The sequence below is a fragment of the Ylistrum balloti genome, unplaced genomic scaffold (assembly GCF_031769215.1).
Source record: "Ylistrum balloti isolate Yb309-2 unplaced genomic scaffold, AGI_CSIRO_Ybal_v1 Utg371316, whole genome shotgun sequence".
Classification (NCBI taxonomy): domain Eukaryota; kingdom Metazoa; phylum Mollusca; class Bivalvia; order Pectinida; family Pectinidae; genus Ylistrum; species Ylistrum balloti.
The window spans coordinates 130945-157663 of NW_026782702.1; the positions used below are offsets into that span (position 1 = coordinate 130945).

The 26719-nt window shown below is 35.0% G+C and overlaps 1 protein-coding gene across 1 annotated transcript; it reads right to left on the reverse strand.

The window, feature by feature from the left end:
• LOC132561961 (alpha-1,2-mannosyltransferase ALG9-like) lies at positions 1-26570 on the reverse strand. Its single transcript, XM_060226680.1, has 16 exons — positions 26503-26570; positions 22811-22973; positions 22209-22343; positions 21719-21789; positions 20616-20778; positions 19939-20000; positions 16440-16527; positions 13968-14073; positions 13464-13552; positions 13095-13127; positions 6433-6504; positions 5258-5387; positions 4084-4234; positions 2505-2634; positions 2140-2228; positions 1-257 (listed from the first exon to the last, which is right to left on the reverse strand). Exons 1-16 carry the CDS (start codon positions 26568-26570, stop codon positions 128-130), a joined length of 1680 nt encoding a protein of 559 aa, XP_060082663.1. The 3' UTR covers positions 1-127.
• Between the last annotated feature and the right edge of the window lie 149 nt (positions 26571-26719).

Consider the following 26719-nt stretch of genomic DNA (forward strand, 5'->3'; position numbering starts at 1 on the left):
TGATCTATGTATTATATTTGGATACTGAAGACATGGAATTTGAAGTCCTGATTCTCAACATGGTATGTATATAGTACAGCATTTACCCTTCAAACACACACAAAATTAATATAGACTGCGAGGAACATCAGGAAACGTCAATCTTCTGTCGGGAACCTCGTCTTGTTCGTGTGGTTTTTAAAATATTGTAGTTGGCATATGTACAGTATTTACTAGAGATGAAAGGGATGTAGAAAGCGCGAAAAAAACGATGTGATCTGAAACAGATAATATTGATTAAATCAAATATAATAAACCTATTTTACTTATAAAGGAAAACAAACGGAGCTGAAATTTCAGAAATTTGATACAATAATAGATATCAACAAACGTAAACATAATAATGATAAGATATATTAAAATTTATGTAAAATTTGAACTTTGACTTCGAGCATACATCAATTAATTAACTTCAAATAATGAATCTGAAAACAACACAGTAAATCAAACAAATTGGAAATATTTGTGTTTCAATAAATCATTTTCAATTTCAATTTGATTTTCATCACGTGTTGTGATTTTGTATTGAATTCTACTGAAAATGTAAAACAACCCTGAAAATATCACATAACTTATCATATCACAAACCTGTCCATATAATTTAAACCTGGCCTCCATCAGGCTCTGAGGACCACAACAGATACTACATACTTAATGAAATGTCCACCAATACTGTATCATAACCCTGTAGAAATGCCCATCAATGCTGTATGATAACCCTGTAGAAATACCCATCAATGCTGTATCATAACCCTGTAGAAATACCCATCAATGCTGCATGATAACCCTGTAGAAATACCCATCCATACTGTATGATAACCCTGTAGAAATACCCATCATAACCATGTAGAAATATCCATCCATACCGTATGATAACCCTGTAGAAATACCCATCAATGCTGTATCATAACCATGTAGAAATACCCATCCATACTGTATGATAACCCTGTAGAAAACCCATCAATACTGTATGATAACCCTGTAGAAATGCCCATCAATGCTGTATGATAACCCTGTAGAAATGCCCATCAATGCTGTATGATAACCCTGTAGACATACCCATCCATACTGTATGATAACCCTGTAGAAATGCCCATCAATGCTGTATGATAACCCTATAGAAATGCCCATCAATGCTGTATGATAACCCTGTAGAAATACCCATCAATGCTGTATGATAACCCTGTAGAAATACCCATCAATGATGTATGATAACCCTGTAGAATACCCATCATCCTGTAGAAATGATAACCCTGTAGAAATGCCCATCAATGCTGTATGATAGCCCTTTAGAAATACCCATCAATGCTATATCATAACCCTGTAGAAATATCCATCAATGCTGTATGATAACCCTGTAGAAAACCCATCAATACTGTATGATAACCCTGTAGAAATGCCCATCAATGCTGTATGATAACCCTGTAGAAATGCCCATCAATGCTGTATGATAACCCTGTAGACATACCCATCCATACTGTATGATAACCCTGTAGAAATGCCCATCAATGCTGTATGATAACCCTGTAGAAATGCCCATCAATGCTGTATGATAACCCTGTAGAAATACCCATCAATGCTGTATGATAACCCTGTAGAAATACCCATCAATGATGTATGATAACCCTGTAGAAATACCCATCATCCTGTAGAAATGCCCATCAATGCTGTATGATAACCCTGTAGAAATGCCCATCAATGCTGTATGATAGCCCTTTAGAAATACCCATCAATGCTATATCATAACCCTGTAGAAATATCCATCAATGCTGTATGATAACCCTGTAGAAATGCCCATCAATGCTGTATCATAACCCTGTAGAAATGCCCATCAATGCTGTATGATAACCCTGTAGAAATACCCATCAATGCTGTATGATAACCCTGTAGAAATACCCATCCATACTGTATGATAACCCTGTAGAAATACCCATCCATACTGTATGATAACCCTGTAGAAATGCCCATCAATGCTGTATGATAACCCTGTAGAAATGCCCATCAATGCTGTATGATAACCCTGTAGAAATACCCATCAATGCTGTATGATAACCCTGTAGAAATACCCATCAATGCTGTATGATAACCCTGTAGAAATACCCATCATCCTGTAGAAATGCCCTGTAGAAATGCCCATCAATGCTGTATGATAACCCTGTAGAAATGCCCATCAATGCTGTATGATAACCCTGTAGAAATACCCATCAATGCTGTATGATAACCCTATAGAAATGCCCATCAATGCTGTATGATAACCCTGTAGAAATGCCCATCAATGCTGTATGATAACCCTGTAGAAATACCCATCAATGCTATATCATAACCCTGTAGAAATATCCATCAATGCTGTATGATAACCCTGTAGAAATACCCATCATCCTGTATAAATGCCCTGTTATAAACCCACCTCTCTGCACTGACACATAGTGTCTACATTCCTATGATGGATGGTCTCTTTTACTCACATATCTGGATTTCTCTTCTTTATTCATGTCATTCATATGACTAGGGATGACACTGGTAGCATCAGAACCGGACTGGAAAGGCTGGGGCAATTGACCTTTAAAATCAGACTCTACAAACTTCAGACTCCAGCTGTAAATAGAGGCAGAGAGATACAACCTAGAAATTGCTGGCTTACAATTCAACAGGCTTTTCAACCATACACAACATCTTACTTACAGCTCAATCATTTCCATAAACATGATAGCTTAACTTTCTAGCAAGTTATATACAATATATGTAGACTCTAGACTGTTCAACTTCAGATTATCTATTTGTGTTACTCCGAAAAAAACCTTTCTAAAAGATGTACTTGACAAAATTGTCTCACTACTAGCAATAATAATTAAACCCAATATGCTATGGTCAAACATTATCATCCTGTGCCTCTTTGACATTGAAAAGAAGCCATTTAAAGATTTTAACAAAATTGACCCCTCTAACCTTGTAAGCGGGTCAAGATAATTCATATTATCAATGAAAGCTAACGACTGGAACATCTTACATGTGAAATATCAAGGCTCTAGATCTTATGGAACTTAAGAAGAAGTTTTCAGTTTGTAACCCAAAACAGCAATATCAATTGATCACTGTATGTCACTTACAAAATCTGATCACCTTGTACCTCATGGTTATAGATAAAATACTTTTGAAGAATTTGACATATGTGAACCCTGTGACCTTGACCTTGGGTAAATATCATTTATATTATCAAACTTGATACCCAATGCCAAGAGTTTCATAAATATGAAATATCAAGGCTTTAGACCTAGTGGAGCTTCAGTAGAAGGTTTTCAAAATTGGTTTCCCAAACTAGCAATTTTGAACTTTGACCCTATCGAGAACCAGAATTTCAATTTTCAGATGGGGTATTATTAATACATTCAATATCAATTGATTATACAGTATGCTACTGATGAATGTCATCATCGTGTGCCTCTGGGTCGTTGTGAAAATACTATTGAAAGATTCTGATTTAACTGAATCCTGTAATTATAAGAAACAAGACAATAAAAAAAGTCTTTAAACCAGATGGTGAAAATCCCAAGTAAGAAGAGGCTGCTAGGCAAGTGATACCACTCCGTAACCACACAAACTTACTTTTCTCAAGGAAGGAAGAAGCTGCTAGGAAAGTGATACCACTCCGTAACCACACAAACTTACTTTTCTCCAGGAAGGAAGAAGCTGCTAGGCAAGTGATACCACTCCGTAACCACACAAACTTACTTTTCTCCAGGAAGGAAGAAGCTGCTAGGCAAGTGATACCACTCCGTAACCACACAAACTTACTTTTCTCAAGGAAGGAAGAAGCTGCTAGGCAAGTGATACCACTCCGTAACCACACAAATTTACTTTTCTCCAGGAAGGAAGAAGCTGCTAGGCAAGTGATACCACTCCGTAACCACACAAACTTACTTTTCTCAAGGAAGGAAGAAGCTGCTAGGCAAGTGATACCACTCCGTAACCACACAAACTTACTTTTCTCCAGGAAGGAAGAAGCTGCTAGGCAAGTGATACCACTCCGTAACCACACAAACTTACTTTTCTCCAGGAAGGAAGAAGCTGCTTGGAAAGCGATACCACTCCTTGCCCACACAAATATTGACAGATTTATCGGTAGATAAGGTGTGGATCTTAGGATCACCAGCGATCTTGTTAAGTCCAACATACAGGTCCAGTGGGGCATGGTAACCTACAAAGTCGAAATCAGACAAAACATCAATCAATATCTAAATTAGGGACTAACAGGAACTCACACACAAAGTTTCAGATATATCCTTCTACCAGTTCTCAAGCAATTAGTAGAAACAGACAAAACAACAAACTGTCAATCACACACAAAGTTTCAGATATATCCTTCTACCAGTTCTCAAGAGTTAGGACCAACAAACTGTCAATCTTGTCTATCTCACAAGGAGGTAAACTGTCAATCTTGTCTGTCTCACAAGGAGGTAAACTGTCAATCTTGTCTATCTCACAAGGAGGTAAACTGTCAATCTTGTCTGTCTCACAAGGAGGTAAACTGTCAATCTTGTCTATCTCACAAGGAGGTAAACTGTCAATCTTGTCTGTCTCACAAGGAGGTAAACTGTCAATCTTGTCTATCTCACAAGGAGGTAAACTGTCAATCTTGTCTGTCTCACAAGGAGGTAAACTGTCAATCTTGTCTGTCTCACAAGGAGGTAAACTGTCAATCTTGTCTATCTCACAAGGAGGTAAACTGTCAATCTTGTCTGTCTCACAAGGAGGAAAACTGTCAATCTTGTCTGTCTCACAAGGAGGAAAACTGTCAATCTTGTCTGTCTCACAAGGAGAAAGGTGATCTGAAAAGCACACCATCTGATGATAAGAAAAGCAGAAGAGCAGATGAACTTTTGTCTTCCAGTCCTTCTGAGCAGTCTTGAATAACTGATTACATTGCATTTAAATTCTATAAGAGATCATATAATACTGACTCAGGTAATGTACACCAAGAGTTTTTATGCAAACAGTACATCAAAATATCTCAAAATTTTTATTCATAATTTTCACTTATGTATGAATTCACACAAATGAAACATCAGTGTGTGTTTAGGTCTAGAGACTTTCAGAAGCAGGACCATTTAGTCAGAAGCTTGTCCCTGTATCAGAACTTTCTCTATTCGTAAACAACTACATGTCTGTGGTTTGTGTAACACACCGTGGATTGAAGTGACTGTATTGTGGGTCTACCTACCTTGGTAAATAGCTAATATCCTCGATAGGGACACAAGAGAGAAGGTGATAGCTGTCACCTGAGATATCCAGTTAGTATGTTCTGTGTAATGTCTAGAGGACTGGCTTGTAAATAAGTAACACCAAAGTTTCTGTAACAAAAAAACTTGAGAATTTTAAACTTTTAGAAAAGGTTCTGATAACAAACAAGAGGCCAAAGGGGCCCGCATCACTCAACTGGCTAAATGAACTATTTAGATATTTACTACAGAATTTCAAATATGACAATTTCTGATATACATTCCCTATTGGGTCCCATCCTTGTGGTCAAACAGAGGTCATAAAAAATGCTTCAGACAATAATGGACACTATACTTGTATGGAAAAAGGACTTTCAGACTTAAATTTTTCCAATTGGGCCCATCCCTCTCGCCCTAGGGGACTAGGATGTACTGTTTCTATAGAACTTAGTCTCCTTCACAAAAGAATGCTTTAGACCAAATCTGACCAATATCCATTTCTTCTCATAGGAGGGGTAAGGTTTTAAAAGCACGTGGAAAATTTCCCCTTTTGGGCCCTGCCCCTAAGGCCCCTGGGAACTGAGAACCAATCATGACACAAACTTTGTTCCTCTTCACTCAAGGATATTTCTGACCATTTGGGCAATATCTAACCATTCCTAATGGAGAAGCAGGATTTTAAGGAACTAACTCTAATTCCTCAATTGGGCCTCATTCCACTCCTCCCATCCCACTGTTCATACACAACTGATTCCCTTTCACCCAAGAATACTTCAAAGTAAGTTTTGGAAAATATCCTTTTTTTCCTACTGGAGGAGTAAGATTTTCAAGAATTTGGTCTTTTTCCCCTATTGGACCCCGTCCCTCTGGCCTCAGGGGGCTATGACCCATTGTTTATACAAATTGATTTCCCTTCACCCAACAATGCTTCAGACTAAATTTGGGCAAAATCCAACCATTCCTACAGGAGGAGTAGGATTTTCAGTCAAGCATAATAAAAATATTAAAACATCACTTTTAATTCATTATTGTATATTGTTGTCAGTTTTCACTGTGTAAAGGGTAGTATACGTAATTCTAATAAATATGTGTGTTTAACGTGAACAAAGGGTGTTACAGAGGCTAATACAGATACATGATTCTGCTGAGCATGTTTACTGTAAAATTGTTATATCACCTGTATGTAGTCGATGCTTAGAGATCCACACAGAATAAAGAAAGGGTAGATTGGAAACAGAAATCGCTCCTCCTGAAAAAAGGAAAAAATAGATATATATAAAAAATTGACACATAGGATAAGATATAATAGTTCATAGTTCTTCCTGTAGTTCTGATAAAGATAATCATTAATTTGACTTTAACTTTGATCTAGAAACGCAGACTTATTGTATGACACACCTACATCTTTAACTGATTGTATGACACAGCCTACATCTTTAACTGATTGTATGTCAAAGCCTACATCTTTAACTGATTGTATGTCACAGTCTACATCTTTAACTGATTGTATGACACAGCCTACATCTTTAACTGATTGTATGACACAGCCTACATCTTTAACTGATTGTATGACACAGCCTACATCTTTAACTGATTGTATGACACAGCCTACATCTTTAACTGTCACAGCCTACATCTTTAACTGATTGTATGACACAGTCTACATCTTTAACTGATTGTATGTCACAGCCTACATCTTTAACTGATTGTATGACACAGCCTACATCTTTAACTGATTGTATGTCACAGTCTACATCTTTAACTGATTGTATGTCACAGCCTACATCTTTAACTGATTGTATGTCACAGCCTACATCTTTAACTGATTGTATGTCACAGCCTACATCTTTAACTGATTGTATGTCACAGCCTACATCTTTAACTGATTGTATGTCACAGCCTACATCTTTAACTGATTGTATGTCACAGCCTACATCTTTAACTGATTGTATGTCACAGCCTACATCTTTAACTGACACACACTGCCTACATCTTTAACTGATGTGTATGTATGCCTACATCTTTAACTGATTGTATGACACAGCCTACATCTTTAACTGATTGTATGTCACAGCCTACATCTTTAACTGAGTGTATGTCACAGCCTACATCTTTAACTGAGTGTATGTCACAGCCTACATCTTTAACTGATTGTATGTCACAGCCTACATCTTTAACTGAGTGTATGTCACAGCCTACATCTTTAACTGATTGTATGTCACAGCCTACATCTTTAACTGATTGTATGTCACAGCCTACATCTTTAACTGATTGTATGTCACAGCCTACATCTTTAACTGTCACAACCTACATCTTTAACTGATTGTATGTCACAGCCTACATCTTTAACTGATTGTCACAGTCTACATCTTTAACTGATTGTATGTCACAGCCTACATCTTTAACTGTCACAACCTACATCTTTAACTGATTGTATGTCACACCTACATCTTTAACTGATTGTATGTCACAGCCTACATCTTTAACTGATTGTATGTCACAGCCTACATCTTTAACTGATTTTATGTCACAGCTTACATCTTTAACTGATTGTATGTCACAGCCTACATCTTTAACTGATTGTATGTCACAGCCTACATCTTTAACTGATTGTATGTCACAGCCTACATCTTTAACTGATTGTATGTCACAGCCTACATCTTTAACTGATTGTATGACACAGTCTACATCTTTAACTGATTGTATGTCACAGCCTACATCTTTAACTGATTGTATGACACACCTACATCTTTAACTGATTGTATGTCACACCTACATCTTTAACTGATTGTATGTCACAGCCTACATCTTTAACTGATTGTATGTCACACCTACATCTTTAACTGATTGTATGTCACAGCCTACATCTTTAACTGATTGTATGACACAGCCTACATCTTTAACTGATTGTATGTCACAGCCTACATCTTTAACTGTCACAGCCTACATCTTTAACTGATTGTATGTCACAGTCTACATCTTTAACTGATTGTATGTCACAGCCTACATCTTTAACTGATTGTATGTCACAGCCTACATCTTTAACTGATTGTATGTCACAGCCTACATCTTTAACTGATTGTATGACACAGCCTACATCTTTAACTGATTGTATGACACAGCCTACATCTTTAACTGATTGTATGACACAGCCTACATCTTTAACTGATTGTATGTCACAGCCTACATCTTTAACTGATTGTATGTCACAGCCTACATCTTTAACTGAGTGTATGTCACACCTACATCTTTAACTGATTGTATGTCACAACCTACATCTTTAACTGATTGTATGACACAGCCTACATCTTTAACTGATTGTATGTCACAGCCTACATCTTTAACTGATTGTATGACACAGCCTACATCTTTAACTGATTGTATGTCACAGCCTACATCTTTAACTGATTGTATGTCACAGCCTACATCTTTAACTGATTGTATGTCACAGCCTACATCTTTAACTGATTGTATGACACAGCTTACACCTTTAACTGATTGTATGTCAAAGCCTACATCTTTAACTGATTGTATGACACAGCTTACACCTTTAACTGATTGTATGTCACAGCCTACATCTTTAACTGATTGTATGTCACACCTACATCTTTAACTGATTGTATGTCACAGCCTACATCTTTAACTGATTGTATGTCACAGCCTACATCTTTAACTGATTGTATGACACAGCCTACATCTTTAACTGATTGTATGTCACAGCCTACATACATCATTAAATGATTGAATGACACAACCTACATCTTTAACTGATTGTATATCTTTAACTGATTGTATGTCACACCTACATCTTTAACTGATTGTATGTCACAGCTTACATCTTTAACTGAGTGTATGTCACAGCCTACATCTTTAACTGATTGTATGACACAGCCTACATCTTTAACTGATTGTATGTCACAGCCTACATCTTTAACTGATTGTATGTCAAAGCCTACATCTTTAACTGTCACAGCCTACATCTTTAACTGATTGTATGTCACAGCCTACATCTTTAACTGATTGTATGACACAGCCTACATCTTTAACTGATTGTATGACACAGCCTACATCTTTAACTGATTGTATGTCACAGCCTACATCTTTAACTGATTGTATGTCACAGCCTACATCTTTAACTGATTGTATGTCACAGCCTACATCTTTAACTGATTGTATGTCACTGATTGTATGTCACAGCCTACATCTTTAACTGATTGTATGACACAGCCTACATCTTTAACTGATTGTATGTCACAGCCTACATCTTTAACTGATTGTATGTCACAGTCTACATCTTTAACTGATTGTATGTCACATCCTACATCTTTAACTGATTGTATGTCACAGCCTACATCTTTAACTGATTGTATGTCACAGCCTACATCTTTAACTGATTGTATGTCACAACCTACATCTTTAACTGATTGTATGACACAGCCTACATCTTTAACTGTCACAGCCTACATCTTTAACTGATTGTATGACACAGCCTACATCTTTAACTGATTGTATGTCACAGCCTACATCTTTAACTGATTGTATGACACAGCCTACATCTTTAACTGATTGTATGTCACAACCTACATCTTTAACTGATTGTATGACACAGCCTACATCTTTAACTGATTGTATGACACAGCCTACATCTTTAACTGATTGTATGACACAGCCTACATCTTTAACTGATTGTATGACACAGCCTACATCTTTAACTGATTGTATGACACAGCCTACATCTTTAACTGATTGTATGTCACAGCCTACATCTTTAACTGATTGTATGTCACAGCCTACATCTTTAACTGAATTGTATGACATGCAGCCTACATTATTTTTCATCACATATTAACAGGAATACCTTGTGAACAGAAGTAAAACTGACATCACATGTTAACAGGAATGTCTGAAACAGAGGTAAAACTGACATCACATGTTAACAGGAATGTCTCAAACAGAGGTAAAACTGACATCACATGTTAACAGGAATGTCTGAAACAGAGGTAAAACTGACATCACATGTTAACAGGAATGTCTGAAACAGAGGTAAAACTGACATCACATGTTAACAGGAATGTCTGTAAAACTGACATCACATGTTAACAGGAATGTCTGAAACAGAGGTAAAACTGACATCACATGTTAACAGGAATGTCTGAAACAGAGGTAAAACTGACATCACATGTTAACAGGAATGTCTGAAACAGAGGTAAAACTGACATCACATGTTAACAGGAATGTCTGAAACAGAGGTAAAACTGACATCACATGTTAACAGGAATGTCTGAAACAGAGTTAAAACTGACATCACATGTTAACAGGAATGTCTGAAACAGAGGTAAAACTGACATCACATGTTAACAGGAATGTCTGAAACAGAGGTAAAACTGACATCACATGTTAACAGGAATGTCTGAAACAGAGGTAAAACTGACATCACATGTTAACAGGAATGTCTGTAAAACTGACATCACATGTTAACAGGAATGTCTGAAACAGAGGTAAAACTGACATCACATGTTAACAGGAATGTCTGTAAAACTGACATCACATGAAACAGAGGTAAAACTGACATCACATGTTAACAGGAATGTCTGAAACAGAGGTAAAACTGACATCACATGTTAACAGGAATGTCTGAAACAGAGGTAAAACTGACATCACATGTTAACAGGAATGTCTGAAACAGAGGTAAAACTGACATCACATGTTAACAGGAATGTCTGACACAGAGGTAAAACTGACATCACATGTTAACAGGAATGTCTGAAACAGAGGTAAAACTGACATCACATGTTAACAGGAATGTCTGAAACAGAGGTAAAACTGACATCACATGTTAACAGGAATGTCTGAAACAGAGGTAAAACTGACATCACATGTTAACAGGAATGTCTCAAACAGAGGTAAAACTGACATCACATGTTAACAGGAATGTCTCAAACAGAGGTAAAACTGACATCACATGTTAACAGGAATGTCTGACATCACATGTTAACAGAGGTAAAACTGACATCACATGTTAACAGGAATGTCTGAAACAGAGGTAAAACTGACATCACATGTTAACAGGAATGTCTGAAACAGAGGTAAAACTGACATCACATGTTAACAGGAATGTCTGCAACAGAGGTAAAACTGACATCACATGTTAACAGGAATGTCTGAAACAGAGGTAAAACTGACATCACATGTTAACAGGAATGTCTGAAACAGAGGTAAAACTGACATCACATGTTAACAGGAATGTCTGAAACAGAGGTAAAACTGACATCACATGTTAACAGGAATGTCTGAAACAGAGGTAAAACTGACATCACATGTTAACAGGAATGTCTGAAACAGAGGTAAAACTGACATCACATGTTAACAGGAATGTCTGAAACAGAGGTAAAACTGACATCACATGTTAACAGGAATGTCTGAAACAGAGGTAAAACTGACATCACATGTTAACAGGAATGTCTGAAACAGAGGTAAAACTGACATCACATGTTAACAGGAATGTCTGAAACACATGTTAACAGGAAATGAATAAATGCACAAGAGTATCAGTAAAACTGATATGAACTCTCATTTTACTGGACACAAAATTTTAACAAAGAACAAATTAGCAATTATATGCATCAACAATTTGTGGAGAGTATAACTACACAAAATTTGTGTAAAACCTTCCAACTTAATGGGTTCACACCTATCACAAGTCTTGGATAAGGGAAACGACATTTCCTAAGAGGGTCACACTAACCAGATATCTTGGATGAGGAACAGGATACTTCCTTATAAACAAGATACTTTGCTATATCACCCAAAGAATTACCATATCCCTCACTGTCAGGTAGACATGGTATAGGACACATAATTAACTAGAATTCTTGAAATATGAGGCCCAGGGGCCTAAACGGTCACCCAAGTGAACTCACAACCTTAAGCAATTGGAATGAATGTGTGAAGAGAAGAGAAAATGAGAAATGTTACTCGTACAGGGACAGAAATTTTACTTTCAGACCCTTCTATCCATGAAGAGTACTTGAATCTATAGTATCTGGGTATTGAGAAGAGTTTTGAAATTTCAGCAAATCTGATCCTTTTTGGCCACACCAATCAGCCCCTAAGGGTCGGCAAGTGAAAAGCACCTTAAGACCCTTTCATCGATGAAGAATAATTTATTTTACCATATTTGGGTATTGGGAATAAGACATTGGAAATTTTACTCGATATAACTGTTTATGGCCTTGCCCATCAGCTTCTAGGAGTCAGTCAGGGTCAATATATGTATGACATAGAACTGTCATACTATTCTTACAATTCTTACCAAGTTTGATCTTTTACCAATAGAAATATACAAATATGCTAAAAAATGTCATTTTCCGATAAAACTTTAGTAAATCTTACCCCCTCTCCTTTGGGAAATGTGAGACCCTCAGGTCATGAAATTTACAAGTTTGGTAAAGCATCTTAAGACCCTTATAACTATGAAGAGTATTTGATTCTACAAATTTGGGTGGTGAGAAGAAGAATTTTGAAAATTTTAATCAACCTTTTTTAGCCCTGCCCCTCAAGCCCCTGGGGATGGGACCATATAGTTCACAATTTGGTTACCTTTGGCCACGGAAAGTTTCGGCCAAGTTTCATTGAAATCAGTTCTGGGGTTTTCCAGAAGTCAAAAACGTAAAAAGTTTACAGATGCACAACGTACTGGACAACAACCCCTGGATGCCAGTCGATGCCAGACAAAATGGTATCACAACTGTTCAACATTCAGCCTCAGGTGACATAAACATTTGTTCATCACTCTATGATATCTTGAATTAATTTTTCAATCTTATATAACTTACCTGTATTCTTTAATTTCAGTACACTTTTTACTAATGCCTGAAAATGAATATAAAATACAATTTTTAGTTATTTTTTCTCTCTATAACTTTCATAAAATATTACTTTTACACAGTTCAATATTTCAATATATGATAAAAAGTCCATAAATCAGACACTGGTATTTAATGTTCCCGTCAAAACAACCAACCTCCGAATACTGATTTCTAAAATATATAAATTTACCATTTCATTTTCAATGCATTGTGTCATAATTTCAAACTAACAGTTGTATCAGATTATGGAGAGAGTTTTTGTCTGTTTAAATTTTATCAGGCCAGTGACCGATGTTATATAGTACAGTTTCACTGAGATACGAATGCTGAAAATACTTACTGTTATTGGTAGACATGATAATGCCAACACAAACACAATGTTAAAATTGAGGAATCCATTCAGTAAGTAGTATGAAAATGGTTCTACTCCTGAAAAATAGTAATTCAAAATATTTTTATTCAAATTCACAAAAAAAGTATATTATAGAGACCAGTGGGGTATATACATGTATGTAGGTACTACAAAATGAACTTTTCACCCTTTGTGATTGGTTGGAACGTTGTCAAATGATTTCCAAAAGAAGCAACACCATGCAAAATTAAATGCTAGAAAAGTTTCTTGGCTGTCTTTTGAAATGAAAAAGATAGGTTTCAACAAGACTAATGCTGCAAGAATTTCTAAACTGCATTAACATCACAGTATAAAACAAGAAATGGGTGGGCTTATTACCAGAAATTGCCTGATAAATATTGATAATTTCCAATTTTCTCCAAGAAATGATGCTGAACGAAATACACCGTTATTCATCACCGTCGAGGTAAAGAAAAGCTAGTACTGACTCACCATACAGGTCTGGTCCGTGACTGGTAAACACATTATACATCACAATATTCAGTGGTGCTATCACTAACTTCTGGTAATACTCGTAGTCAATCTTCATCATTGGTAGCTGTTAAAAAAAAATCAAACATTTTCTTACTTAAACAATTAAGAGAGCTGCTAGGCTGAACAATATTCCCTAGTCCCAAGAATTATTCAGCATTCATTGCATTGAAAAAAAATGCAAAGATGGAAATGGTAATCAAAAGTCAAAATGTCAAGATGGAAAACAGTGTCTTTCATAAAGCAAGTTTTAAAGGATTGGTTGAAAAAAAAAAGGAAAAACAAGATAACAAAAGCCGTAAAGAACAAAATGCCACTATAACTTTAGAATTGAAACACTGTTATGAGATTACAATCTCATGCAGTCGTTTTTAAGTCTACCAAGTTTCAAAAATATTGAGGGAGGACAGATCTTGACATGATAAAAATCTTGAAAAAAAATAATTCAAAGGGCATTAACTCTTCTTAAAAATGTAAAATCCTAATATCATTCAGGAAAACATAATTTCATGCAAATCCTGCTATTTTTCAGAGAAACTGTTGAAACTGTTGTTCAGAAAACACAACTTCATGTCACTGTGATTAAGTCTACTAAGTTTGGTATAAAATGAAAATTGTGGGAAGATAACGCCAGACAAAAAAGTTTAAAATGGACTAACAGAGAACGCTATAACAGAACACCAAAAGTTTTAATTAAGCTTGTGACTTTCAATCTGTACTTTGATCACAGTCAATTTTACCATACTTCAAAAATACCTTGTCACACAAGGTTCCACAATTAAACCCTTTACACCTTTCCACACAGGAACAGTGATGAGTACAAACCATTATGTTGATTTCATCAGATGCAAAATTTAGTATTTAATTTGGTATCTAAACAGGTGTATCTGATTAATGTCATGTTAACATTTATCCAGTGAAGAGCAGGAACTAGAATAATATGATGTTATTGAATAGGAACAGCTCCCCAGCTACTGTTACTTGGACTTGGACTTAGTCAGGCAATCTTATAGTTAAACAAGGGCTGTCAGAGACAAGTTATGCTCTCAGAATGGGACAAATTAAAGTATGAAAAAAAAAGTATAAAGAGAGTTATGACCATAGTAAACTATACATCGGTACAGACCCATAGTAAACTGTACAGACCCATAGTAAACTATACATCTGTACAGACCCATAGTAAACTATACATCAGTACAGACCCATAGTAAACTATACATCTGTACAGACCCATAGTAAACTATACATCTGTACAGACCCATAGTAAACTATACATCAGTACAGACCCATAGTAAACTATACATCAGTACAGACCCATAGTAAACTATACATCAGTACAGACCCATAGTAAACTATACATCTGTACAGACCCATAGTAAACTATACATCAGTACAGACCCATAGTAAACTATACATCAGTACAGACCCATAGTAAACTATATATCTGTACAGACCCATAGTAAACTGTACAGACCCATAGTAAACTATACATCAGTACAGACCCATAGTAAACTATACATCAGTACAGACCCATAGTAATTATACATCAGTACAGACCAATAGTAAACTATACATCAGTACGGACCCATAGTAAACTATACATCTGTACAGACCCATAGTAAACTATACATCTTTACAGACCCATAGTAAACTATACATCTGTACAGACCCATAGTAAACTATACATCAGTACAGACCCATAGTAAAATGTACAGACCCATAGTAAACTATACATCAGTACAGACCCATAGTAAACTATACATTTGTACAGACCCATAGTAAACTATACATACGTACAGACCCATAGTAAACTATACATCAGTACAGACCCATAGTAAAATATACATCAGTACAGACCCATAGTAAACTATACAATTGTACAGACCCATAGTAAACTATACATACGTACAGACCCATAGTAAACTATACATCAGTACAGACCCATAGTAAACTATACATCAGTACAGACCCATAGTAAACTATACATCTGTACAGACCCATAGTAAACTATACATCTGTACAGACCCATAGTAAACTATACATCAGTACAGACCCATAGTAAACTATACATCAGTACAGACCCATAGTAAACTATACATCAGTACAGACCCATAGTAAACTGTACAGACCCATAGTAAACTATACATCAGTACAGACCCATAGTAAACTATACATCGGTACAGACCCATAGTAAACTATACATCAGTACAGACCCATAGTAAACTGTACAGACCCATAGTAAACTATACATCAGTACAGACCCATAGTAAACTATACATCAGTACAGACCCATAGTAAACTATACGTAAGTACAGACCCAAAGTAAACTATACATAAGTACAGACCCAGACCCATAGTAAACTATACATAAGTACAGACAGACAATGTTCTACAGAAAACTTGACATTTGTCAGGATGAAGTTGTGTACTTACTAAAAATATGGCCAGGGAAACAAGGCTCCACATCAGGAATTCTTTCAGCTTGTGTTTCCTTAGTAGTAAGTCTATGGCAATAGGAAGCCTGGAAAGGAAATATAGAGAACTACAATATTATATCTCAACACCTACAATATTATATCTCAAAACCTACAGTATTATATCTCAACACCTACAGTATTATATCTCAACACCTACAATATTATATCTCAACACCTACAGTATTATATCTCAACACCTACAGTATTATATCTCAACACCTACAATATTATATCTCAACACCTACAGTATTATATCTCAACAACTACAATATTATATCTCAACACCTACGGTATTATATCTCAACACCAACAATATTATATCTCAAAACCTACAGTATTATATATCTCAACACCTACAGTATTATATCTCAACACCTACAGTATTATATCTCAACACCTACAGTATTATATCTCAACACCTACAGTATTATATCTCAACACCTACAATATTATATCTCAACACCTACAGTATTATATCTCAACAACTACAATATTATATCTCAACACCTACGGTATTATATCTCAACACCAACAATATTATATCTCAAAACCTACAGTATTATATATCTCAACACCTACAGTATTATATCTCAACACCTACAGTATTATATCTCAACACCTACAGTATTATATCTCAACACCTACAGTATTATATCTCAACACCTTCAATATTATATCTCAACACCTACAGTATTATATCTCAACACCTTCAATATTATATCTCAACACCTACGGTATTATATCTCAACACCTACAGTATTATATCTCAACACCAACAATATTATATCTCAAAACCTACAGTATTATATATCTCAACACCTACAGTATTATATCTCAACACCTACAGTATTATATCTCAACACCTACAGTATTATATCTCAACACCTTCAATATCTCAACACCTACAGTATTATATCCCAACACCTACAGTATTATATCTCAACACCTACAATATTATATCTCAACACCTACAGTATTATATCTCAACACCTACAGTATCTCAACACCTACAGTATTATATCTCAACACCTACAGTATTATATCTCAACACCTACAGTATTATATCTCAACACCTACAGTATTATATCTCAACACCTTCAATATCTCAACACCTACAGTATTATATCCCAACACCTACAGTATTATATCTCAACACCTACAATATTATATCTCAACACCTACAGTATTATATCTCAACACCTACAGTATGATATCTCAACACCTACAATATCTCAACACCTACAGTATTATATCTCAACACCTACAGTATTATATCTCAACACCTACAGTATTATATCTCAACACCAACAGTATTATATCTCAACACCTACAATATTATATCTCAACACCTACAGTATTATATCTCAACACCTACAGTATTATATCTCAACACCTACAGTATTATATCTCAACACCTACAGTATTATATCTCAACACCTACAGTATTATATCTCAACACCTTCAATATTATATCTCAACACCTACGGTATTATATCTCAACACCTACAGTATTATATCTCAACACCAACAATATTATATCTCAAAACCTACAGTATTATATATCTCAACACCTACAGTATTATATCTAAACACCTACAGTATTATATCTCAACACCTACAGTATTATATCTCAACACCTTCAATATCTCAACTCTACAGTATTATATCCCAACACCTACAGTATTATATCTCAACACCTACAGTATTATATCATCTCAACACCTACAGTATTATATCTCAACACCTTCAATATTATATCTCAACACCTACGGTATTATATCTCAACACCTACAGTATTATATCTCAACACCAACAATATTATATCTCAAAACCTAAAGTATTATATATCTCAACACCTACAGTATTATATCTCAACACCTACAGTATTATATCTCAACACCTTCAATATCTCAACACCTACAGTATTATATCCCAACACCTACAGTATTATATCTCAACACCTACAATATTATATCTCAACACCTACAGTATTATATCTCAACACCTACAGTATCTCAACACCTACAGTATTATATCTCAACACCTACAGTATTATATCTCAACACCTACAGTATTATATCTCAACACCTACAGTATTATATCTCAACACCTTCAATATCTCAACACCTACAGTATTATATCCCAACACCTACAGTATTATATCTCAACACCTACAATATTATATCTCAACACCTACAGTATTATATCTCAACACCTACAGTATCTCAACACCTACAGTATTATATCTCAACACCTACAGTATTATATCTCAACACCTACAGTATTATATCTCAACACCAACAGTATTATATCTCAACACCTACAATATTATATCTCAACACCTACAGTATTATATCTCAACACCTACAGTATTATATCTCAACACCTACAGTATTATATCTCAACACCTACAGTATTATATCTCAACACCTACAGTATTATATCTCAACACCTTCAATATTATATCTCAACACCTACGGTATTATATCTCAACACCTACAGTATTATATCTCAACACCAACAATATTATATCTCAAAACCTACAGTATTATATATCTCAATACCTACAGTATTATATCTCAACACCTACAGTATTATATCTCAACACCTACAGTATTATATCTCAACACCTTCAATATCTCAACTCTACAGTATTATATCCCAACACCTACAGTATTATATCTCAACACCTACAGTATTATATCTCAACACCTACAGTATTATATCTCAACACCTACAGTATTATATCTCAACACCTACAGTATCTCAACACCTACAGTATTATATCTCAACACCTACAGTATTATATCTCAACACCTTCAATATTATATCTCAACACCTACGGTATTATATCTCAACACCTACAGTATTATATCTCAACACCAACAATATTATACCTCAAAACCTACAGTATTATATATCTCAAAACCTACAATATTATATCTCAACACCTACAGTATTATATCTCAACACCTACAGTATTATATCTCAACACCTACAGTATTATATCTCAACACCTACAGTATTATATCTCAACACCTACAGTATTATATCTCAACACCTACAGTATTATATCTCAACACCTACAGTATCTCAACACCTACAGTATTATATCTCAACACCTACAGTATTATATCTCAACACCTTCAATATCTCAACACCAACAATATTATATCCCAACACCTACAGTATTATATCTCAACACCTACAATATTATATCTCAACACCTACAGTATTATATCTCAACACCTACAGTATCTCAACACCTACAGTATTATATCTCAACACCTACAGTATTATATCTCAACACCTACAGTATTATATCTCAACACCAACAGTATTATATCTCAACACCTACAATATCATATCTCAACACCTACAGTATTATATCTCAACACCTACAGTATACAACACCTACAATATACAACCTGCAGAGTATTAAACATCATACTTACCCTAGAATTCCAGCAAATGGCCAGCCTAAAATGGCGCTGGCTGCTGTCCCCAAGATGGCCACCTATAACATGAAAATAACATACATATCAAAGAAATAAATGGATTCTTTTTGTTCAAACAATACATGGAAAAACCTTTACACCACACTTCAGACTAACTATGATCTGTATCATTAATTTTCCACAAGTCACAATCAATAAATATAAATAGGTATTCAGGTCAAATCCATAGACAGTATAAAAGTTATTTGGGTGTCATCAATTTCTGTGATTTTTTTGTTCTAGACTATTTTGCAGTTATGTATTTTCACAAATCTTTGATAAACTGTTATTAACTTAATAATTTTTCAGCAATTCAATCTTTTTACTGTTCTGATATGAAAGTGTTACAAAGGTTAAGCGTTAACAAAAAAAACTGGAGGTTTACATTTTTACACTGGTAAATTCTTGTCACTATTTTCACATCAATGCATCTTTGATTCATTGCTACATGATTCCTACATGAATGCAATTAGGGAAGTTGCATTCATAGATTTATGAATGCAAATAAGATCAGGCTATGTTCTTTCTGGGAAACTCAAGATTTATTCTAGTGACTGATTAACAGTAGCCCATCTTTAACCATATATTAAAAGGACATTCTTAGGTTGTGTTATCTGTAAAATGAAAAAACCTACACTGTACTGCCGCAGGAACCATCCTCCCATCGACACAAATGTCAGGTACATACAGAAACTGCTTGGGAGAAAGGCCGAACTAGAAATGAACATCCCCGTACTGAGCAAAAGCAGGAAGAGAACGATCCGCCCAGTGTTTGCTCCAAAGTGTTTAGACACTCCCCTGTAAAACAACAATATTCGGGAAGCATTGTAAACAATTGTTTCTTGTCTGTAATGCATCTTTTACAGTGTTTGAGATCACACAAAAGTTGACAAATAGTTGTATCAAAATCTATTATTTATGTATGTAGTAGAAAATTACACAGAGACGGAGGTTAGATATGCTGACAAACGGTATATGGCCCACATACAACTATTGAATTTCAGTGGCTTTCATATTCTCTATGAAGGCCATGGCTGGACTATCATTGTTATGATATCAGATACAACAGAGAATACTTACACTAACTTTAAGGTCAAAATAACAGCAGAACTTTGATCAGTTAGTATGACTTTGATCAGTTAGTATGACTTTGATCAGTTAGTATGATCAGTTAGTATGACTTTGATCAGTTAGTATGACTTTGATCAGTTAGTATGATAAGTTAGTATGACTTTGATCAGTTAGTATGACTTTGATCAGTTAGTATGAGATTAAATATCAAAACCAGAATTATACTGTCGATGTACTTAATTTGTTGCAATCAAATTTCAGCGCAAGATAGGTGCTAAAAGGGAAATTTTATGAGCAATAGATCTGAAAGCTGGAAACGTAAAATCACAGTTTTCCTTTCCCTTTTTTTAGCAAAACTCACAAAATCTTTTCTTTCATTTATTCTTTGGACGACAACAATGCATCATATTCCAGCTTTGATTGGAAAAGCACTTGTCCTTTTAGAGAAAGTAAACGCAATTCAAAACTTTTAAGTCCAGCTTCGTCCCATCATTGCTAGCTTTGAATGTTGCTGGAATTATCTGGAAAACATTTTGTAAAAGATGGATGCATTTGTGTGTCCATGTGGTCTAACTACTGCTTGGTTAAAGGCCGTAGTCTCGTGTTTTGTGATTGGTTGTTGTACTATTTAATACAAATGACATTTTTAATGAACACAAGTTTTTACCTGTAGAAATAGATTTCACATCCAGCACAGCACAGTGCCAGTAAACATCTAAGTAGATAAAACAAGAGGATCTGTAAAAAATACAAAACAATAACAATGATAAATCTACATGTGAAGTTGAAATGGTGTCATGAAAATAGATTGTAGAATGATCACTGAAAATCGTTTATTAAGAATTAAAGAGAGACAAATGCATTATACTTGTTCAGTGTTTAAAGTCTTATTTTCCTTCAGTAACCATACTTTTTTAAAGACAAAAAGGTTTTATGACTTTCACGGTAGTTTATCACAACAGTCTAGAGACAGATTATTGATTTCGTATTTACAATAGTTAATGGTCTTGCATGTCAATATGCCATAAACAACAAAAAAGCAGAAATTATTTAAATCATAGTTTTCTTTCCATGAAAAAGATTTTTTTTTGTCAAACTGATATTTGATCAGTTAATGTGCTAAAAGCTGTTTTTTCCATGTAATCTTCAGCAGATACCTTGTTAGCTTGGAAAAGGCTGTTGTACATTTTTATGGGAAGGGCATGGATCCACAAATAGGCATAGGACCTGATGGCATACATAGGGGAGTACTCCCAGGTCTGAAACCCAGACCCATAGATCAGGAAATGTACCTGTAAAATACAACAAGGGCAGATAACTCCAAGGTCTAAAACTGTAACCTGTAGATCAGGAAATATAAAAAGGGGAGACAACTCCCATGTCTGAACCCTGTACAGCTCTCACTTAAACAATAATGTATATCATTATTTTGGTAAAAATTAAGATACTTTTGACAAAAATTGTTTTCTTCAGCAAGAATTCATTAAGATGACTTCCAACTCCCAGATTCAAAAACTCCCATTTCCCATTTGATATTGGCTTGTTTTGGAGTTTCCTTGGCATATATAAAGACACAGTATATACTGGCTTGTTTTGGAGATTCCTTGGTATATATCCAGACACAGTATATACTGGCTGGTTGTGGTGATTTCTGGGAAGATAAATCAGTCCAATAAATTGTGGCCTCTTTTTGTGATTTTTTTTATCAATCTGACTGATTTTCAGTTAATCTTGTTTATTTTCCTTAAGGTTGACTTACAGGTTCCCAGTAGTTGAAGGTTTCATCGCAGTCACCTACAATATTCCACACTGCTGCACACAGTCGTGCTGACAGGACAATCTTGAAGGCTGTGTATGCTGAGGGGGTCCATGGCTGGTGGTCTTGGGGACTCCCACCACTAGCAGGCACCTGTACACTGCTTCTGAAAAATTCTTTCAATTTAGTTTTTTGGCATGAGTTTATAAATATTTGTAGATTAAGATCTTGCGTGATTACAGTTGCATCTTAATGAAAACTCTGTTTACCATTGTTATTTGTGTTAGACACAATCTTTCACTTCATAATCCATATGAAAATACAGGGGTCCTTTGAATTCATTTCACCTGCACATGGACGAGAGATATAACACACACATCATTCTCAGTGATACACCTGAAAAACTTTTAGGTGTACATCTGTATTATTGTTTGTCATGGAAAAGTCATGTTGATAAAGCAGTTTCTAAAATTAGAAAATGCTTAGGTTTGTTAAGGTGTATACCTTCCTATCTTCCCATTCAAGGTAGAATAAAGCTTTACAACTCATGTATTTTTCCCCATTTTATTTATTGCTGTACTGTATGGTCTGGATGTGATGCACATCATATGGGTAGATTATATAGAGCCCAGAAACAGGCAGCAAGAGTTATACTTGATGTGTCATATGATACACCTTCCTCTGATATGTTTTCTGTTTTAAAATGGCTTCCAATCGAAAAATGTTTTAAATTCAAGAGAATATGTATGTTTTACAAATGTATTCATGGATTGGTGCCAGATTACTTAAGCCACAATATCAAACTTGCTTACGATGAACACAGAAGATGTACCAGGTTCTTTGTGGCAAATAATGTTACTGTTCCTAAGCACAGAACTACATTTTACTCAAAACAATTTTTATATCTGGTGCTCAGGACTGGAATAGTCTACCCAGTCTGTTAAAAGACATTCAAAATTTCAATTCTTTTAGAGGCCAACTAATTCATTACTTTTGGAAATTTTAACTGTTCTTTTTAATATCCTGGTAATTTTTACTTTTTGTTATGTTAGCATATATGAATATATGGCTTAAAGCCATTTAATTGACAAATCAAATTAGCACAAATATGTGTTTGTTCTATCTGTGATAATCTTAATTAATACTGACTGTGATGTTATAATGTTTTTCACTATCATAATTTTGTATGTATTTTAGTATATGATTGTGATATCATGTTTTACTAATGAATGCAATATTTTACTAACTTGAGGACTATAGAGAACTTCTCTCTAGCTCAATCAGTTGAGCGTCAGACTAGTAAGCCAGAGGTCCCGGGTTTGAATGCTAAACAATGATCCCTGTTACATATAAATCAAGAAAAATCACAATTGACACAGTGAAACAAACTCTTCTATTCACTGCATTAGCCAGAAAGTTTCCCTCCCGCCCTATTCTGTTTCATTTTAAACCTGTGAAACAAACTCCTCTAATCATAGCATTAGTCCCAGGGTTTCTTCTCCATCCCTGTAATAATCTGTTCCATTTTACACCTGTTAAAAGTATGTGGCACTGGTGTAGTGTGTTTTAAACTCTTATTTTACATTAAAAGTAATACCTTGATTATCAAGAAATGCATACTAACTTGGACAAGAGGCCCATAGGCCTTAAAGATCACCTGAGGTCTTCAGGTCTTTGGACAGTTTTAGAACCTGTCCATCAGTCACAGCATTCGGGCAGACCGAACAGAACCGATATATGCATACTTACAAAGTTACTGTTTCTAAGTTTGAAGGCTTTATTTTCAGTTAAACACAACTGATAACACTGTCTGTTATTGTAGTTTAGAATATTTGACCCCTGTGACCTTGACTGAAGTTCAAGATAATTCATTTGAACAAACATGGTAGCCCTTCATCCCAGCATGCTACTCACATAATGTGATGACCCCATACCTTTTGGTTATTGAGAAGAAGTCATTTAAGATATGAACACATCTGACACCACCTTGAAAATGGGTCAAGGTCAATACTTTAGGCAACAATTCTAGCACTTCATCCCAGGAGGCTACAGTCCTAATATCAGCATTCTGTGCCTTTTGTTTATTGAGAAAAAGTCATTTATATATCTTAATATATTTAACACCTGTAACTTTGAAAATGTCAAGGTCAACCCATCATGCTACATGCCCAATATCAGCACTCTAGGCCTTTTGGTTATTGAAAAGAAGCTGTTTAAATATTTTGTATTCTTTTAGTTTGCAACAAATACTGGTATGTGTGAGGGATACTGGACGGTAATTTTATGGACTGTAACTCAAGCCTTTCTTATACACATGCAGGAGCAATATCTGCAGTCTTTTAGTCAGATGGAATGTGACTGGTATCAAGCAATCGTTGGAAGATCACACAAAAAAATTGATGATATTTCTGTAGCTAACTCTCTGAGGACTTAAGGCTCCATGCAGCTTTGTTGGTATCTAGTTTGAGAAGCTTTTCAATTCCCTTCATTGTTATGTGGAAATAAGGAATTTCAGGGTATTAACCATCAACTGGAGAAATCTTGGTTGAATGTGTGCATACTGATTTTGTCATTAGTTGAGAACACTGACTGGCATTGCCTGGTTAGTATGTTTGCTTTATCCAAAGATTTAGCAAAGAGTTGGCTATCTTGTTTAAGGGAACTCACTCCATTGTTTACATTTCTTTTTGTGCTTTATGTATTTCTATATACTATATAATAAAGGATTATCTGTGTATATATTTCTTTGATAGGTTGAATGCCAGTCTTTTTGATTTCTTAAAAATATGGTATATTTTTATAATAATTTTTTTTTATTTCAAAGGTAACCCAGGGTTTACAGTTTTTCTTTTTGGTCATGTTAAAGGGGATGTGTAGAGACCCTCAACAGTTATAATTTTATTTGTCAAAATTTCCTGATAGAAGGATAACCACCCGTTTTCAGAGATTTCCAGTTTGGTTTTTTGTATAAATGTACTTTACTGGTTTTGGGTTTTTTTGTGATTTTACATGGGACATGACGAAGTTCATGATCTGATATGCCCAGGAGATAGGCTCTACTCCATGCTTTTGATTGGGCAGTTGGTAATGATTAGGTCAAGTGTGTTATCACTGCAGGTGGGTAAAGTCACAAGCTGGGTAAATCCAACATCATCAAGGAGGCTACCCAAGATATAATTAAGTTTCAGACAGGCTATATTTGGTTTTAAACCTCTTTTCTCCCAGTCTCATGCGTGGAGATTAAAAACTCCACCTGTGATGGCAGTGGATTTTTTCAAAAATCTGTTTTGTAAACAGATAAAAAGTGTCTTATTATCAACAATGTCTAATTTAGCCTAAATTTTTTCACAAACCTCTGGTGGGTTAAACTCCTTAACTGAATCCCATAAATGGGATATGTTGATATTTTTTACAATGAAGAAATTCTGATCTGTTTGTCCATGTTATTGTGATTTATTAATGAAAATCAGTCACAAAACATATATTGATGCTCATATAAGGAGTCGCTTGACAAGAAGTCAATTCGTCCATTAAAACTACGATACAGAATAAAAGGGCCGAGTTGACAAAAAATCAATTTAAACAATATGGCTTAAATATTTCGTTTACGCGAATAAACATTAACATTTCCGGTTTAGTTAGTGTCGATACATAAATTTACATCTCAGAATATGATATGATTTAAAAATAGTTACCTGGATGAACCGGGAGCAGCCTTATCTGTTTTCGAGTTCTTTCTCCTCTGTTTTGTAGAGGCTGACATCTTGCCGCTCCGCACTAAAACACAGATAAGTGCGGGATGATATTTGGGTAACATCACGAACTAAATAAAGTTAAACTAATCTTATGTTTACTTTACAGAGTAGATTTATTTTAATTGAATTATTTCCTTAATTTATGTTTTTCAAGATA

Excerpts from the sequence above, each read along its gene's own strand:
- LOC132561961 (XM_060226680.1), bottom strand. The coding sequence starts at position 26,570 with ATGTCAGCCTCTACAAAACAGAGGAGAAAGAACTCGAAAACAGATAAG. Across the intron at positions 14,074-16,439 it reads TTTCCCTGGCCATATTTTTA|CTACCAATGATGAAGATTGA; the intron begins GTAAGTACACAA and ends TTTTTTTAACAG. Across the intron at positions 5,388-6,432 it reads TAAGCATCGACTACATACAG|AAACTTTGGTGTTACTTATT; the intron begins GTGATATAACAA and ends TTTTTGTTACAG.